At 45.6% G+C, this 19,277-nt stretch overlaps 1 protein-coding gene across 1 annotated transcript in view; it reads left to right on the forward strand.

Annotated features, from left to right (window-relative positions):
* Dock8 (dedicator of cytokinesis 8) overlaps positions 1-19,277 on the forward strand; it is a 207,046-nt gene that overhangs the window by 132,616 nt on the left and 55,153 nt on the right. Inside the window, exons 23-26 of the mRNA XM_036209142.1 lie at positions 4,349-4,444; positions 8,114-8,209; positions 15,668-15,817; positions 16,957-17,070. Coding sequence (XP_036065035.1) covers positions 4,349-4,444; positions 8,114-8,209; positions 15,668-15,817; positions 16,957-17,070 — 456 coding nt within the window. The remainder of the gene's footprint in view (positions 1-4,348; positions 4,445-8,113; positions 8,210-15,667; positions 15,818-16,956; positions 17,071-19,277) is intronic.

Genomic DNA, 19,277 nt, shown 5'->3' on the forward strand with positions numbered 1-19,277 from the left:
AGATCCGCCTGCCTCTGCCTCCTGAATGCTAGGATTAAAGGCGTGTGCCACCACTGACCCACTGTTTTCAGTTTTTGACACAGGGTCTCTGTAAACCCTGATTAGCCTAGAACTCAGTAGTATGTAACTCAGACCTCTTTAAATTCACAGCTCTTCTCCTGACTCAGCCTCCTGAATGCTGAGTCTATAGACGTGAGCCACCATGACCAGTCAGGTACTTGTTTGACTCATTATGTTGGCTTTGTCAAATACTCATGGAATATTTATTGAATTTACATGTTGCCAATTGCCAGAAGAGGGTGTTGGATCCTCTGGAACTGGAGCTACATTTGGTTGTGAGCCATTATGTGGGTGCTGGGAACTGAACTCAGATCCTCTGCATGAACCGTGAGTGCTCTTAAACACTGAGCCATCTTGTCAAACGCTTTTATAGTACTTGCACAAGATGACCATGTGACTTTTTAAATTAGAACTACTAATGTAGGTTTGGTGTTTTGTGATTTTTTTTTTTTAATTCATTGTATTCATTGTACACAGTTTCTTTCACGTATATCATGTGCTTGTACCCTTATCCCTCAATACCCTCCCCTTCATCTCCATTCCCTTCACACCCCCACCACAGTCTCCTTCTTCCCTTCTTCTTTCATTCCATATGTGGTTAAGTGGATTTGTGTGTCTGTACATCCTAGGTACCACACATGAGAGCACACATGCAGTATTTGTCTGAGCCTGGCTTGTTTCACCTAATGCGATGGTCCCCAGTTGTATCCATTTTCTAGCGAACAACAGAACTTTGCTCTCTATGGCTGAATAAAACTCCATGGTGTGTGCACGTACCTCTTCATCTGTTAATGGACAGGCTGTTTCCACAGCTTGACTATTGTGAATAGTGATGCAGTAAATGTGGCTGTGCATGTATCTGTCTAGTATGTGACTGAGAGTCTCTCAGGTAATAGCCAGATGTGGTCTATCTGGGTCAGAGGGTAGTGCTGATTCAGTATTTGAGGACCCACCATACTGATTTCCATAATGGTTGGACCAATTTGCATTCCTACCAGTGATGTAAGGGTTCTCTTACTGAAGAGGCTGTTTTTATCCAACGTACATTTCTGGCATCGTTGTCAAAAGTAAGATGACCGTAGCTTTGTGGGTTTAATTTTGGCTCTTCCTTTTTTTTTTAGGATTTATTTATTATATATACAAATATTCTAACTGCATGTATGCAGGCAGGCCAGAAGAGTGCACCAGATCTAACCACAGATGGTTAGATCATGTAGGTGCTGGGAATTGAACTCAGGGCCTCTGGAAGAGCAACCACTGCTCTTAACCTCTGAGCCAACTCTCTAGCCCCAATTTTGGCTCTTCTATTACATTGATTTATATAACTATTTTTATGTCAGTATCATGCTGGTTTGTTCCCATGCTCCTGTAGTATAACTTGAAATCAGATATTGATTGTGATACCTCCAGCCTGTTTTGCTCATGATTGCTCTGAATATTTGGGGTCTTTGGAGCTTCCATATGAGTTTTAGTGATATTTTTTTCCTATTTCTGAGAATTCATTAGAATTTTGATGGGGTACCATTAAATGTGTAGATTTTTTTCAATATTAAAATGGTTTTCATTAGATTGATTAATTCTTCCACTCCATGATCACACTAGGGCTTTCTGTTTTCTATAAAATCATCCTCCAGACTTTAAAATGGAATTATTTTCCAGACTTCAGTCTCAGTGCATTTGTTATTGGTATATAGAAAAGCTGCTGATTGACGTATATTGATTTTGTTTCCTGGTTCCTTGCTAAAAGTAAACTTTCATAAGAGTTTTCTGGTGGACACATTAGGATCTTTTATGTGTGTAACTATATTGTATAAAATAGGGATAATTTGACTTCTTCCTTTCTTGTTTGGTTTCTCTTATCTTATTTTGAGATAAGGTTTCTCTGTGTAGCTCTGGCTATCCTGGAACTCACTGTAGACCAGGCTTGCCTCAAACTCAGAAATTCATCTGCCTCTGCCTTGTGAGTGCTGGGATTAAAGGCATGTACCGCCACCACGGGGCTTCTTTATTTCTTTTTACTAATTTGGTTTAATATCTGTTTTGTTGGATATTGATAGCATTACCCCTGCCTGCTCTCTAGTTCCATTTGCTTATAATGCTTTTTCCCCCATGCTTTCACCCTAAGGCCATGTAAGGCATTGTGAAGAGGTATATTTCTTACAGGCAACAAATAGGTCTTGTTTTTAATTCCAATCTAGTAGTCTCTGTCTTTTGATTGGAGAATTTAGACCATTAACATTTAGAGTTATGGAAAGGTACACATTAATTATTGTTATTCTGTTGTTTCTGTGTTTAATATTTTCCTATTTCTCATTTGCTTATTTACTATTCGAGTGCAGTTGTGCAGATTGTCTCATGTATGTTGTGTATGCATGCATACTGGCTCTGTGTTTACATGCCTAGAAGCAGTTGCAGAGTACTTTTATGTCATCACTTGTTTGAGTGCAGATGTTGATCCCATCTCTGTGCAGCTGTTTCATTGTTCCTTCTCTGGTTATTTGGGTGTGAGCCTCAGTTGACAGCAGAAATTTTGTGGTATTATATGCTTCCTACATTGATCTTTTGGTTGCTTGCCATACAATGAAAGTGTGGTATGGCTTACGGTGCAGGCGGTATTTTAACTTTCAGTCTGTAGGTACTGGAAGGGACTGTCACCAGGCTTTCTACTGGCATGCACCCTAGTACCTTTCAGCATTTGCCACTGTGTTGGGAACAAAAGGCTATACAGGCCAGTTCATTTTAAACATCATGATACTAATATGGATAGCCACCATGAACCACATTAGCTAATGCTGGACATCTCAGGGACTGTAAGTCAGCACAAAGTGGCTGGCACCAGATGTCTAGGGAACCCAGAAGTAAGTGGTGATGACATCCACTGTAGAACTCTCTTCAGCAGAGTGCCAACTCTCATTCTGGGTAAATATGGCCATGAGGTCAAAGGCCTTCCCTTTTGCCTTCACTAGCGTGTATGTGTGTGCCTGTCTGTAAGCCTGTGAGCCTACCTTCATGTGGCCCCTGTGCATGGATGACCTTTGTTCCTGTGCCTGCCTGTGTATAGCTAGTGTTTGTCACTATGTGCCAGGGTGCCCATGGGCAGCTGTGAGAGCATTCATGAATAGTATATCTTATCTGCCACAGTCCCTTCAGCCCTCGAGCCTCCTAGGACCCTCCTCTTTTCCTGGCATTGAATCTTGGTCCTCACACACTTCCTGTCTACTTCTGGGGAGCTAATGGATCTCACTGCAGTCTGTGACATTCCTTCCATATAGAACTCCGCACAGTTTGGAGTCTTCAGAGCGAGCTATGCAGAGAAGGACTCAGCCTCTAAAGACCCCTTGCCACTGACTCACAGGGGTCTCTTTAAAATGCCTTCTTGCTGCTGCTCCTGTCACATTCTGAGAGGAGAGGATTTCCTAGCACCTACTTGTTGTACAGGATCACAAGATTTCCGTCTGGACTGCACAGCCTAGTGGTTTGTCCCATGTTGATGAGTGTTAGACTCTCAGGTTTATGTGTCCCCGCCCTTTTTGAACTCCATCCCTCCTCTTTGCAGGTTCATATTCGTCTCCTGTTTTATTTTCAGCACAGTGGCTGTACCTTAAGCTGCTGCTGTTTCAGCCACCCATCGAGACTCTGCAGTTACCGGCCCGCTTCTGGCCACAGCTGGCTGGCGGGAATTCTGTTTTGCTGACACTGAAGGGAGCTTTAACTAAATCTCCATTATTCTATTTATAAATAAAACTCGAGATTCAAAGGCTGGGGTGAAAAGCTGCTAGCTCAGACAGGTTGAGTAGCAACTCGATGACCTTCCCTCCTTGCTGACATCTCCCAAAAAGCACATCGCTCCTCTCTGCCAAAGCCAAAAAAAAAAGGTCAGGCCACTCAACCCCCCTCTCTTGTCTTTACTTATTTACTTGGGTTTTTGTTTTGTTTTTGGTCACTGCCCCTGTAGAATGGCCCCTCTCCACGCACCCCACGTTATCCCCCGGAGAATCCCAGTCCTCGGTGCTTGGGGCTTCACCATCCTCCAAAGCTGGTTCCTGTGTCTTGACTGCACTCTTAACCCATGTCACCACCGCACACTAAACTGTTAACCTTGATTATCTCAGGAGCAAGTGAAATTAATTTACCTTCTTTGCTTTGTCTTGTATTTATATGTGGCTGTTATTTTGGTTCTATTACAGAAAAAGACGTAGAATAAGAATGAATCCTGAGCTGGTTTCCAGGAAGCTGCCTCATCCTTTCAGTTTGTTGCTGACCGTGGCTCATGGTTTATGTGTTTCAGATTGCTGATCGCAACTGCAGCCGGATGTCTTACTATGGTTCTGGCAACAATGATGTTTCAGGTTCAACTGCAGCCCCAAGACCGGTCAGCAAAAAGGTACAGCAGACCAGGGTGGTATGAGGATAATCCCAGCACAAAACAGGACTCACTTGTGACTTTGAAATTGAAAATAGACATTGCGTGCTCTCTGGCCTTGTTTCCTGCCCAGCTCACTCACACACACACACACACACACACACACACACACACACACACACGGGGGGGGGGGGGGGGGTCTTATCCCTTCTTTTTTTACCATTTTACATTCTAAGGGTTCAGCAACTCCGTGGTTCTTCAATTTAACCATGCATCTGGATTACCTGGAAGGTTTTGTGAAGTGTTTTATGGGTCTTTTCTCCATTGTTTCTAATTCAGTACATCTGAGCTAGGTTCCAAGAACTTAGATTTCAAACCAGTTACCAGAGCTGGTGCTGATTTAGATATCCATCTTTGAGAACCACCAAGTTCACCTCTTTTTTAGGGGAAGGGAAGCTGTCAAGTTCATCCTTGACAAAAGCAAATAGAAAAAAAAATAGATATTATTTCAATACTATCCAAAGTCATATGCCTTCTTGACCAAGTGATCTTGGCTAAAACCAAGTACACTATGAAACAGTCTTGATGATTCCTCATGATGACCTATAATGAGCCTTAACTCTGAATTCAGAAGCCATGCAAAGTAGGGAATTCCTGAAACCCACAGAACTTCCCAGTCTGCACAGTGGATAAGGTCAAGAGTGGCGTGAGCCCCAAACCAGCAGTCTAGTCAAGTGTTGTGCTCTGCTAAACACCCAGGAGTGGTAGCTACTTAAGTTGAGGTCGTGACTGTCTTTCAAGACCCTTAAGTGCAGCTACGCTAACTGCAGTTACACACAAAGCCCTTGGCAGTCGCTAACTGCCCAGGAAGACTTTGTTACACAGACAGGGAAGGCATGGGCCTCAGAAGAGCTCAGTTTGGCCTGCAGACACTGTAGACTCGGCAGTAATCCAGACATTCCAGCAGTTAACCATGAGAGGACAAGCGAAAGAAAGGATGGTGAGGCCCCAAACTAACTTGTCACCTACCCTAAAATTTAGCATTAGGCTGCCACAGCCACTGGTTCCAGGGTCTACTTTCTTTAAAAACTATATTATTTAAGGCTGAGCATGGTGGCACAGCCCTTAACCCCCGGCACTCAGGAGGCAGAGGGATCTCTGCGAGTTCAAGGCCAGCCTGATCTACATAGAGAGTTCTAAGAAACCAGAGCTACATAGTGAATCCTGTCTCAAAAAGAGAACAATAAATAAGGAACTAAAGCAATCAATATACTTGCCTACATTCTGACTTCCTTAATGCATATCCGGTTTGGTTTTGCTGTTGGCTCGCTTTGGAATGACCAGAAGGGAGTCAGTTTTATTTCAGAGGGTAGTTTAGCCAGCATGTTGCCTTTTTATAGCTCAGCAAAGAGAGTTTTGCTGCTCGGCTGCCTTCTATAACCTCTGGAACAAGGTGTTCTTGCAACAGCTGTCTAGTAAGCAACAAAATTACATTAAGAAGCCGCTCATCCTCCACTAATCTCTCCCTGCCATAAGACTCTGGCAGACAGACTGACCTACTTCCAGCAGCTAACTCTAAGGCTGACGGAGCATGTCTTTCTTCCCATGGGAGGATGGACATGTAGCATGTTATCACGTGCACAGTTTGCAAGCAGCAGGGTTGACACTAACCCCACCTCTCCCAGATGGCACAGTCTCAGACCCACACCCGCAAACAAATGTGCTCCCTTGTGTTGAGATTGCTGAGGTTTAGATAAGTAACCCCCAAAATTGAATGTCTCTAAGAACATTTAATATCTAGTAAAATTCATTGTGTGAATACTATCCTGTGGGTAATTTGAAAGTTTGTAATGAGCAGTCATTATTACAACCAGTTTCTGCTTCAGGTTGACTTTGAAACTTCACTTCCTCATAAATATGTGATATTTGAGTGTTGAAATAGTTTTTGCTCCCTTGACCACTGGGAAACAACAGAAGAGTCTGTGTGTGTTTATTCTAGGCTTTGTATGTATGTGTAAGATGAGTGAAAACCGCAGAGGATTCCCGGCCATTGCTTCTGCATTTAGTTAATACAGCACTGTCTTGATTTGCCCAGGACTGAGCAGGTCCCCAACATGAGGGTCTTTCCGTTTTGAGAGCAGAAAAGTACCAGGCAAACCAGACGAGTTGCTAGCCTTACTTTTGATCCTCAGCTTCTTCCCCATCAAAACGATTGTGTAGAGAATAAACAAGTGCCCAGCTAGGTTGAAGAATGGGAAGACGAGGAAGTTCAAATGTACTGTCTTTGTAGCATTTGCTACAGAGCAGTCAGGAAACTGGAAGGGAAGCAAAGGCATAAAATAGCTCTGAGTGAGTCTTCAAACATCTGCCTCTGGGACACAGAATTTTAGAAGAGTTCAGGGTTGCTGTGACCTGCGTGGTGTTAGGACTGACCTCACTGGGTTGATAGGAAATGAAGGAATGAATGGTAGACACATGTACAGAAAAGCTGGGGCCCAGTGGCCTGTGGGCTCTAATGGAGACACACTAGCAGCCTGCAGACTCACTGTATTTGTTACAGAAGCTGAAGGCAGGTTAGTTTACCACAGCAGGGGATCTCTGTAGGGAAGCGGTCTCAGGCTGCATTCACCAGGGAGGAGGAAACTGTGGTTGGTACCTTCTGCACACTCTGCTGTCAATATCAGTGCTTGGACCAGGTGGAGGTCTTGCCATTCCACATGGTCTGAGGCACTGGGGTTCTTGACATGGCCTTACTCTTATCAACAATACCCATTCACTCAGGACTTCATCTTCTCCCCCACACAGGGAGACACCACTGTGTCTCTGTCCAGTTTTGTTTTGTTCTGAGACAGCATCTCACTGTGTACCCCTTCCAGGACTAGAACTCACTATGTAGAGCAGGATAGCCTCAAATTCACAGAGGTCTGCCTGCTGGAATTAAAGTTGTGCACCACCACATTCAATCCTTTTTAAAAGTTTTCAAATAAGTGTGTGTGTGTGTGTGTGTGTGTGTGTGTGTGTGTGTGTGTGTTTTAATGCAGATCCACTCATAAACCATCCATCACATTTCCCACATGAAGCTATAGTGGGACTGTACAAAGAAAAATTGTCCAACCTGGAACACATTTGGATATCATCCAGACAGTGGTTCTCAGAGTGTGGCCCTGGGCCAGCAGCTAAAGCATCCCCTGGTAGACTGGATAGAATGCAAATTCTCAGCCCCTGCTCCAGACCTTCTGAATCAGAAGTCTAAGGATAACATCAAGCTAGCTGAGTATGACTGAGTCTCCAAGGGATTCTGACTCACATTCAAACTTGAGGATCATCGCTACCAACAAACTAGCCTTGTGGATAAGCAAAGTAAGGATAGAGAGAGGAATGCATTTCGTGGTCTGTGGGACTTCAAAAGTCGTTCCTCCCTAACATACACCACCAGTTCCCAGTACTACCCAGGAGGTCTTCGCCGTAGAACACAAGTGTTATTCCAAGGCTGGGGTATGTTGCAATGCCACCCTCTGCCTGCCTACATGGTATTTCAGCATTGATGTTGCCACCTGTCACATATGGTCTGGGGTATCCTGGACTCACGCTTCTATAACTAATCAGCTATTGTGTTAGCAAAGGAGGAAAAGGGTTTTAGTGAGTCATAACCCTGCCATCACAGCCTGGTTTTTGTTTGTTTGTGTTTAGCATTTCCACGAGGAGCTCGCACTGCAGATGGTGGTCAGCACTGGATTAGTGAGAGAAACAGTCTTCAAGTACGCCTGGTTCTTCTTTGAGCTTCTGGTGAGATTCTTGAATTTGTATCTGTGCTCAGTCAGGCAAGCAAAGCACGCATGGGAAAGGCAGTTTCCTGTGTCGGGACCTGGCTGTAAACCTCGATTCATTGACAGGAGTGTTCATTGACATGCAATTCCCCTCACCCTCCACCCATCTTCCATCAAACTTTATTGACTCTACCTTGAAAATCAACATCCACTTCTGTGTCTGCTCATGCCTCCCACCTGGTCAAGCTGCCGTCGCTTCTCATGCGCCTCTTACAACATCTTCCTTTGTCTTCCTCCTGTATTCCTTTTGTCTTAGCCCATCCCTCCAGCCCCAGGCAGCCAACATTATCCAGACTGTGCCAATCAATCTCTTCATGGTTTCCAGGGTGCTAGAAATAAAGTGCCATAAAAAAAAAAAAAATCACAGTTAAAATACCCTTGTTAGAGTCCTAATGTGTACCTCTGTCTCATGCCGTGGGCTCCTTCATTCAGCCACATTGGGCCTCTTTTAGTTCCTGGAAAGTATCATGCCTGGCCTTTTTAACCTAAAGCTCTTTGTGTATGTGTGTAGGGTGGGGGGGTGTCCTTTTGTTTTTTGAGACAGGGTTTCTCTGTGTAGCTTTAGATCCTGTCCTGGATCTCGCTCTGTAGACCAGCTGGCCTTGAACTCCCAGAGATCCACCTGCCTCTGCCTCCCGAGTGCTGGGATTAAAGGCGTGTGCCGCCACCTTCCGGCACACAAACCTCCTATTACTACCTATCCCTAACACACTTGCTGCCCATCTTCTGGCTGCAGCTCAGATGTGACCACGTGCAGAGTTCTTCTCTGACCACCTTATCCTGTAGTAGGTATTCCACTTTATTTTCTCCTCTTGCAGATCCGCTCATCCCCTGCTGTCACTTCACACAATCTGTCTCTGTCTTTCCTGTCTCACCTATGGATGTCTAGGATTAGGTCTATCTTCATTATTCTGTCTTTAGCCTCAGCAAGCTACTTGATATGGCGCAAACAATAACCAGCTACACTAGTAGTGGTTGGCAAGAGTATGAAATCCGTGTATATGTTTACCCTACCTCTGCTGTCCGTCTCCCAGCCAAACAGTGAAAGGTGCGTTTATAGTTCCTCCATTTTAAAATGAGAATAGGACTGATGGCTCCTTGTATTTCAGTCCTAATGGATGTGAAGAGATTCCATCATAAAAACCATTAAGAACAGAGGCTGGGGAGATGACTCCGTGATTCCGAGCACTTGGTCTGTGAGATAAGAACCTGAGTTCAAGTCCCCAGGGCCCACATACCAGACTAGGATGGCTGTGTGTGCCTGTGGCCCCAGCATTGGAGGACAGAGATAGGTAGAGACCAGAGCTGACTGGCCAGCCAGCCTAATCAGATTGCAACCTTCGGGTTCAGCCAGAGTCTCAAGGTCATTGGGGAGGGGCACAGGAGAAGACACCCAAAGCCCTTCTTAGTCTCCACATGTGTGGAGTATATGCACATGCAACCACACTCTCACATGCACAGGCCACACCCACCATACATACCCTCACACAAAGATTATAAGCAGACTCCCCCTTCTTTTTATTGTGGGTCTTTTTATTTTATTGCAATGAGGAATAAACTTGGGGTCTGATGCGCGCTAAGCAAGCGTTCTGTTAGTAGCCTCTATCCCCAACACAACATTTTGCAGGGTTGCTAACTGGAGATGCAGATGAAGTGATGATATTAAATAGAAAAGGTATAGAGTCACAGATGAGGAATGACTGGGATGTGGGTGGTGTTGCTTTATGAACTGGGCTCCTCCCTCTAACACTAAGTGAATAGTATTTGTAAGAAAGGGGAGTAGAATTTTTTTGTTTTCTCAGTGTAAATCCAAGGTTGAGAAAGCAGCAATACTGAGCAATCAGACAGAAAGAGGAAAAAGGTCAAAGGGGGGAAGAAGGGCATGCTGGGCCCCAAGTTAAGAAGCTAGCTGCTTACTACAGAAAGAGTCTGAGTATCCCCAGGCCTGTCTGAGAACAGTGCCAGGGCCCTGGTGCAGACCCCAGCATCACACAGCAGTGTCTGGCAGAACCACTGGGATTCTTCAGCTCCTTTCCCTGTGGGAGTGGAGGAAACACCATGCCCCGACCTGTCGTCCCAGGTGACCTCAGGGCGCACCTGCAGTGGACTAGTCCCCACCACCTCTACTTTGTGAGTCCTAACCCTAGCTAAAGGACTCTGGGAGTTTGACCAATTCAAAATCAGATCTTAGTCTACAAGCCAAACTGGTTAAGGCTTATGGCCACAGCTTGCCAGCCTTTGGCTAATAGCATCGTCAGGGTATGCTTGAGCTCTGTGGTCTGGCACAAAATGGACTGGCAACAAAACTCACTACCCTCTTTTCCTTGAGGCACAGGAAGTGTTTTAAAAACCAAACAAACCTTGTCCTGCTTCTGTTGCGGTCTCGCCCGCCATCCAGCTTCCCTTCAGAGAAGATCCGCTGGCCCATGATCCATCTCTATATAATTCATAAAATAATCCCAAATTTAGCCAGGTGGTGATGTGTGCCTTTAATCCCAGCACTTGGGAGGCAGAGCCAGGCGGATCTCTGTGAGTTCGAGGCCAGCCTGGTCTACAGAGCTAGTTCCAGGAAAGGCACCCTGTTTCAAAAAAACAAAACAAAACAAAACAAAACAACAACAAAAAAAAAAACACCCAAATTCTAAGCTAAAATTGCTGATTAAAGAAGTAAAACCTAGATCTGCCTCAATTAAAGGTTTCTTGGTTATGAACTCACACATTTGCACCCTTCATCTAACTACTCTTAGGCCTCAGCCAGCACAGTGCTGGCTGGGAAAGCACACAAGTCCCTGAGGAACCAACTCCGCCCAACTACTCAAGGTTCCAGTAGCGACTCTGCAGGCTCTTGAATCTGTTGTGGTTTTTTGTTGCTCTTTTTCTCTCTTTCTTGGGGGGCGGCGGCGCCACCCAGCTCCCAAATAAATCACACACAGAGGCTTATTCTTAATTATAAATGCCCAGCCTTAGCTTGGCTTGTTTCTCGACAGCTTTTTTTAAAATTATCTCAATCACTCTTATGCCTCTGGGCATTTACTGTTCTCTTACTTCTGTAAATCTTACTCATACTCTGTGGCTTGCTGGGTGGCTGGGTGGCTGGCCTCTTCTTTTCTTGCTCCTCTTCTCTGGCTCCTTCTTCCTCCCCTCCTAGATTTCTCCTATATATTCTCTCTGCCTGCCAGCCCCTACCGATCCTTGCTATTGACCGTTCAGTTCTTTATTAGACCATCAGGTGTTTTAGACAGGCACAGTAACGCAGCTTCACAGAGTTAAACAAATACAACATAAACAAGTAACATACCTTAAAATAATATCCTACAACCCTGTGAGACCTCTACTTATCCCCATCACACACACCAGGGCTAGAGATTTGCCGGCCTGCTCAGCCAAGGATAGGTGGAGCCTCATTCTTTGATGTTCCTATACATGTTCTTTCTAGTCACTATTTTGCCTCTTTGAGAAGCTTGGAGTTTCAAGACATCTTCTCAGTCCATCATACTAACTGACGATGTATTAACCTATCCCGTTCAGGAGTCCTGTTAGTGCTGTGTGATGGTGGATATTTGATCCTCGTTATCATGAGCTCAGCTTGAGTGGTTTGACAGAGCATCTATAGCTCCGTTTTAAAGACAAGTTCGTATCAGGTGTAACAATGACTCTGTCCTTCATATGTTCCCAGTAGCAGCTGGCTCCCCTGAAAAAAGAAAAATAACATCCGAAGTAAGTTGAGCATCTTACTGTATGTATGCCAGGCACTGTTTCAAATCTTTTGAAAGCACTGTTTCCTTCGATCTTCACACAGCCTTGAGTCAGGATTCTTGTGATTCTGACTTGCAGGTGGGGTCAGGGAAGAGTGGTGGCCAGAGAAGGGCCTCCAGGTCTCTCTAGGGCTTTGACAGTACCGCTTCAGTGCCCATAACTACACGGGGCTAAGAAGCACAGAAAGGGAGAAAGTTGCTTCCAATCTGGCATGTTTCTTACTAAGACTCGTTTGACCCAAGAGAGAGTGACACATTCAGTGAACCCCCCCTTATCTCTAGGACCCCCTTGTGTGACACAGATGACGTAGTTTAGAAAAGCTCACATGGATCGAAGCACTTGAATGGGGTTGGTCCAAATGCAGATCCACCAACACAGCAGATACACAGGGCTCTACAGACCAGAGCCACTCTGTCAGGGTCTCAGATGCTGAGGAGCATGTATCACAAGACCTCTCCCCAGGGTGTCTACAATGTTAACAGGAGCCAATAAAGATTGGTGAGGCACTCAAGGTGAGTGCCTGAATCCTTTATTTATGTAGCTTCATTCTGAAGACTCACAGAGAGGGGACAGAGCAGTTGAGGCATAAAGAAATCTAGAGGCTGAGAAGGGGGTCCACATGACAGGACCACTCTGTAGCAGTAGGGGTGACAAATGGCCAAAGCTTTCACCAGTGATCTCAGGCTACAGCCTCCCATTCACTGATACAACCCGAAGCTGAGGGAGCTGAGGACCATTGCTGCAGTGAATAGTCACCTAACCATTCACAGATGGAGAAGGGCTGTGGTCGAGGACCTGGAAAGAACATTGATCTCAGACCCAGATGGGGCCCTCCGTCCTCCATGCATTGTTGCATCCGTACCTGGCTGATGCTCAGAACGCTTGAAAAGAACAACTTCCGCCAGGGCTAGAGCAGCAGAGGGCAGTTTGATGCCTCCAGCTGTGCTGGCCCACCAGGTGCTAGTGAACAATAGCTTTGTCACAGGAACTGGTACACTTGGTTCTTGGGTGCATTGCACACTTTTTAATGAATGAACCCCTGTGTGGCTAGAAACCACTGATTCATCCCTCGGAGGCCTGGAGGTAACTAGGTGACCCAGTTCCTCTGGACATGCCATTCTGCACGAGGGGGTTCTGAATGGTGCCCATTCTCAGAATGGGCCACAGAGGCCAATGTGGGACAAATTGTTTTTCTACCTTTCCAAACCCTACAAATGATAGGCTGAGCCCCACTGATATTTCTTCTGGATTCTTCTGTGGAGAGCCAGGGATACAAGAGCTGGCAGGTTGCTGGCAGTCTGGCCAGAGGCCATCAGTGGGAAGTACGATATTGTGAGAATTATTTATTTGGTTGTGGGATGGCCAAACTCAGCAGGCAGGAGCCGAATGTAACAATGAGTTCAGCAGCCTGGCGCTAGGGTGGGTTAGCCAGCAGAGGAGCAGGATTGGGGTCACCTGAACAAAGAAGCCTTGTCCTCCCTGGTCCTTGGCTGGGAGTGTAGTGAGAAATACTTTTGTTGAACAACAACAACAAAAATGGTGCCCTGTTCCCACCCCTCGTTCAGGTCCTCTCACCATGGGGGCGTGGTCTCAGGGAATATGGATTTGTCTATATGTCTGTGTGTCCTGGGTTAGACAGTCCCCTGGGCTTAGGAGAAACCGTGTGCTTACATTGGATTGGACATGCGTGGGTCTCGTGAGCTACTCAGGGCACTCTGTGAAACGTGGGTCAGAAGGCTGCCTCTGTCCTTCCCTATGCGCTGCCTCCTCTGTGCTTGTACTTTGTCTCAGCCTTGCTGGCTTTACGTCTCAGGAAACAGACTCTGCCCGTAGTGTACAAAGGGCCCGGTGCTTTTCTTCGGCGTGGAAGCCGATTTCCAACACTCTGGCTGGGGTAAATGTGGGTGCGTCAGCTTCCAAGGAAATCGCTTTTCTCATGCTGGATTCTTTTGTTTTGTTTTGATATTTTTGCTTTTCCTTACTGGTTGATGTTGTTTTTGTTTGCTTGCTTTGAGGCAGGGTCTCACTGGATAGCTCTGGCTGACCTGGAACTTACTTACTATGTAGACCAGTCAGACCTTGCACTGGTAATAATTCTCCTGCAGCCGCCTCTCGAGTGCTGGGATTACAGGGAGGTGCCACCAGGCCCAGCTGACAATCCAATCACTTTCTACTGTCATGCTCTGACTAGCCTATACAAACTCAGGAACACGATTTCAGAATGTCAGCCCACAGCCATGAGAAGTCCCAGTGTAGTGGATACTTTGCCTTTTTCTGTGACAAAATATCCTGAGGAAAATAAGGAAGAGAGGGTTTAGTTTGGCTCACAGTTCAAGGATACAGTCCATCATGACGGGGAGGTCTTGGTGGCGGAGCTTGAGGCAGCTGGACACAGCCTCCACTGTCAGGAAGCAGACAGGAATCCTTTGCTCACCTCCCTTTTCCATTTTTCTTCAGCCTGGAAACCAGCCATGGAATAGTGCTGTTCACAGGGGCAGGACTCCCTGACTCAAGTTGACCCAGGCTTACCTGGGGATGATTTTTGATTCTGTCAAGTTGACAGTCAGCAATCACCACCACCCCAGCCCTTCCAGTCAGACTGCCCAAATGGCTCACAGCAAACTCACCCAACTGTAAGACTCAACTTCTGATGCCAAAGGGATATATTGACCCTGGGAGCTCCTGGCCCAGGAAGAACCAAAAAATTCTACATGATCTAGATTGTAAAATATAGATAGTAGGGCCAGACGGTGGTGGCGCACGCCTTTAATCCCAGCACTCGGGAGGCAGAGGCAGGTGTGGATCTCTGTGAGTTCGAGGCCAGCCTGGTCTACAGAGCGAGATCCAGGAAAGGAGCAAAGCTACACAGAGAAACCCTGTCTTGAAAAACCAAAAAAAAAAAAAAAAAAACAAGTAGGAATTAGACTAGTATCTACTAGTTATCAAGTGATTAATTGATTGGTGGACTGTAAGTTAGGCTTGAGAAACTTAAAATATCATTTTCTCTAGAAGCTGAGTGAACATGGACCTTGTAATGAGACCCATCTCAAAAATATATATTTATATCTTCCAGAAGCAGTGTTCTACTTAATGATTAAATTTCTAGGAAGCCAACAAAATCCTGATCGGCCCATAATGTAGTTTAAATTTTAATTTCTAGAAGCAGAAATTAACTTGATGTGAACTATAGAATTGCTTCTGGAAAACAATTGTTTGATTTTAAATTCAGAAAAAGAAGACTTTCCATCCGGACAGCATTATAAAAGAGTTCCTTTGTGTGTCCTGTTGTGTCATGTACTGTAACAACCTGTGTGGTTCTGGGAACTCTGCCTCACTCTGTCTTCCAGGATGTAGGCTGCTGGGGATGGGGGTGTCTCCTGACACTGAGTCTAACCGGCTAAGCTCCAGGTTCTGTCAGGAGCATGCAAGGAGCCCCTAAGGAGGGGTCAAGAAGAGGACACTCTGGCCACCTCCAGCCACCATGGCAACCATTCTGTGTGTCAGAAGCATTTTGTAGTTCAGAGGCAGCTTGGGCACCAGGAGCACCAATAAAGTATCAGAAAGTCCATTGTGAAAGAGACTTCTTTCAAGCTGCCCCCCTTGGCACAGTGTACAAGCAGGTCACCAGTCTCCATGTTGACAATGTCCCCTTCCTCCATAGGTGAAAAGCATGGCACAGTATGTACACAACCTGGATAAACGTGACAGTTTTCGGAGGACGCGTTTTTCTGACCGCTTCAAAGATGACATAACGACCATTGTTAATGTGGTCACCTCGGAGATAGCAGCCCTTTTAGTGAAACCTCAGAAGGTAACAGTGTGTCTACACTTTCTAAATTGTTTAATAATTCTCATTGGAAAACAGTAGTTAAAATATAACAACAGTTAACATAGGCTAGACCAGCCCCTGAGGTGTAGCTGGGTATAGCTGTAAAGAAATTACAGTGTGGTTTATCATTTAAATGATTTTATGAGAGAAAATACTTTCTCTTGAAAGATTCAGCCTGAAGTCTTTTGGAATAAATAGGGATATTTACCTACTTGAAAAGGGTTTCAAACAATAATTTTTTATGTAGAAAGAATGATAATAATGCAAAGTTTGCAAAATGTCAAGTATTGGTATGATTGTACCAGTCTATAACTTGAAATCATTTCACAAAGTTTACACACACACACACACACACACACACACACAATTTACTGCCAAGCCTGGTGACCTGAGTTCAATTCCCAAAATCTACATAGTGGAAGTGGAGAACCAGCTCTTGCACATTGTCTCCTGACCTCCACATATGCACTATATTTCACACTTACTACCACTACACAAATAAATAAATGTAATCCAAATTTGTTTACTGGTTTTTTCAAGACAGGATCTCACTATGTTGCTCTGACTGTCCTGGAACTCACTATGTAACTCTTATAGATAAGAGCGTTGAGAAATAATATAAATAAATAAATCTGAAAAAACCAAACAAAAATAGACTGGCCTCAATTCTTGGAATAATTCACCCTCCCAAGTGTGACTCTGAAATCTATCAGGGCTGGGCACTGGTGGCACACACCTTTAATCCCAGCACTCAGGAGGCAGAGGTCAGCCTGGTCTACAGAGCAAGATCTAGGACAGGCATCAAAACTACATGGAGAAACCCTGTCTTAACAAAAAAACATACATACATACATACATACATACATACATACATACATACATACATACATACAGACAGACATAAAATTTCAGAGCCCAAAATTACATATGTAGAATAGGGTTAATTATATATGTACAAAACAAGATGAGTGGAAAAATACATCTAAATGTTCAATGTCGCACAGAAGGTGGTGGGCCAATTTACTAGGATCTTCCTCTCCGAGGGTCCACACCAGGGCCCTGGGAGCTCCTGTCCAGGACCAAACAGTATGATCTGTGTGTGTTCTGTGCCCATTTTAAAGGAGAGTGAGCAGGCGGAAAAGATCAACATCAGCCTGGCTTTCTTCTTGTATGACCTTCTCTCGCTCATGGACAGGGGCTTCGTCTTCAACCTCATCAAGCATTACTGCAACCAGGTGAGTGCCTCTGAGGGCTCCGTCTGTGCAGTGTGCAAGTTCTCCAGCCACACTGATCGCCTGGATTCCTGGAGCGTGTTGCACAGCAGTCAGCAGGCCAACCTGAGGAAATCGAAATTGCTTAGCAACATGACTTCTCCCAGTTAACGCATACGAGAAGTTACAGGACTTGTTTTGTGTTTGGGACTGGGAAGATGGCTCAGTAGATAAAGGGCTTGCTGTGCAAGCATGAGGACCTGAGTTCAGAGCCCCAGCACACACCTCAGTACTCAGTGCTTACCTCAGTACTCCTAGAGACAGATTGGAGGTGGAGATAAGCAGAGATAGGCAGATCCGGCAACACCTGACATCATCTCTCTCTCTCTCTCTCTCTCTCTCTCTCTCTCTCTCTCTCTCTCTCTCTCTCTCACACACACACACACACACACACACACACACACACACACACACACACAGAGAGACAGAGACAGAGACAGAAACAGAAACAGAGACAGAGAGAAGGGGAGAAACCAAAATACAAGGTTTCTTTCCACTCATTAGGATTATTAAATTGTGGTTGTGGGGTTCTAATGTTAAGAAAGCCAATGAAGCCAGGCGATGGTGGTGCACACGCCTTTAATCCCAGCACTTGGAAGGCAGAGGCAGGTGGATCTCAGTGAGTTCAAGGCCAGCCTGGTCTGAAAATCAAGTTCCAGCTCAGATTTTACACAGAGAAACCCTGTCTTGAAAAAACAAAAACAAAAAAGAAAGCCAATGAACTCAGAGATTGAATTCCCAGGAGTGCAAAGCATGTATTTTTTAATGCAGCACAACAACACATCAGTGTTAACTCTTCCCCAGAGGTTGTTTTGAGACAGGATCTCACTATGTAGCCCTGGCTGTCCTGGAACTGTGTAGACCAGGCTGGCCTCAGACTCCTGGAGATGGGCCTGCCTCTGCCTCCTGAGTGCTGAGATGAAAGACTTGTACCACCACACCGAGCTTTCTCCCCCAAGTTTGGAGTGTAATTCTTTCTTGAGTGTCCCCTTCAGAATGTCCTAGCAATAAGAATCTAATCAGCAGTTATGGTTGCTGCTCCTCTTCTTCCGTATCTCTTCCCCACAGCCACCAGGTCTGCTGCTTTTACCACAACCCCCACGACTGTTCCCGTCCCAAGCTGTCATCCCCACCACCGTCAATCTCGATAATGAGTGATGTGACAGCTTTAAATAGTTCTGTTTCTATGGCTCTCCTCCCCTTGTTTGTGAAAGGCAAGGGCTCTCCTCTGTGGAGATTTGAGGGCGCTTTGAGGGCTATGGCACCTTATCCAGGAGAAAGATGTGATGAGGAGAGGCAGTCACTGGACTGCAGGAGCGGAAAAGCCCTTCCCAGTGAGACCATTCAGAGGCTTCCAGTGAGGGGCCACCGCCCTGCAGGGGAATCAGGTCCGTCTGAAGAAGAGTGGCGTGTGTGCGTGCGCGTGTGTGTGTGTGTGTGTGTGTGTGTGTGTGTGTGTGTGTGTTTCCTTTGCAGCACAGTGGGGAATCTGGGTCAGAGCTGGAGGGCAGTAAGCGCCTCTGACTACAAGGCTCTGCCTTCTCAGCAGGAAACAGCTGTGCAGTGGGGGCTCTGCAGAGTAGGTGCTGAAGGCTGGAAATCTGGGTTTGAGCTGCTCCTGACGTTTTGGTTGAGAACCTAGCCTTTAACAGCAGAGCGTCTCCTCAGCCCCTTGAGCTGCCCCTGGGAAATGAATACAGGAAGACAACGTCTTTGTAAACTCATCACTGTTGCTCAGTCTCACACAGGAAATGTGGCACAGCGCACAGAGGTCTGTCAGGTTCTTGGCTTGGGACTGCTAATGCACAGAACCGCACATTGAGCACTTAGCAGATACTGTTGGTGCCTACATAATTTAAAACACTTAATAGATTGCTCCTTAGTCCACCTTAAATTCTGATTAAAACTATCAAGTGGCTAACTTCAGTCCCAGCATTCACAGAGGCCAAGGCATGCAGATCTCTGTGAGTTCAAGGCCAGCCTGGTCTATGTAGAGAGTTTCAGGACAGCCAAGTGAAACCTTGGCTCAAAAAAAAAAAAAAAAAAAAGGGCAGAAGACCCTGTCAAGTGACGACGACGACTTCTTCTTCTTCTTCTTCTTCTTCTTCTTCTTCTTCTTCTTCTTCTTCTTCTTCTCCTCCTCCTCCTCCTCCTCCTCCTCCTCCTCCTCC

The sequence above is a fragment of the Onychomys torridus genome, chromosome 1, assembly GCF_903995425.1.
Source record: "Onychomys torridus chromosome 1, mOncTor1.1, whole genome shotgun sequence".
In the NCBI taxonomy this organism is placed as follows: domain Eukaryota; kingdom Metazoa; phylum Chordata; class Mammalia; order Rodentia; family Cricetidae; genus Onychomys; species Onychomys torridus.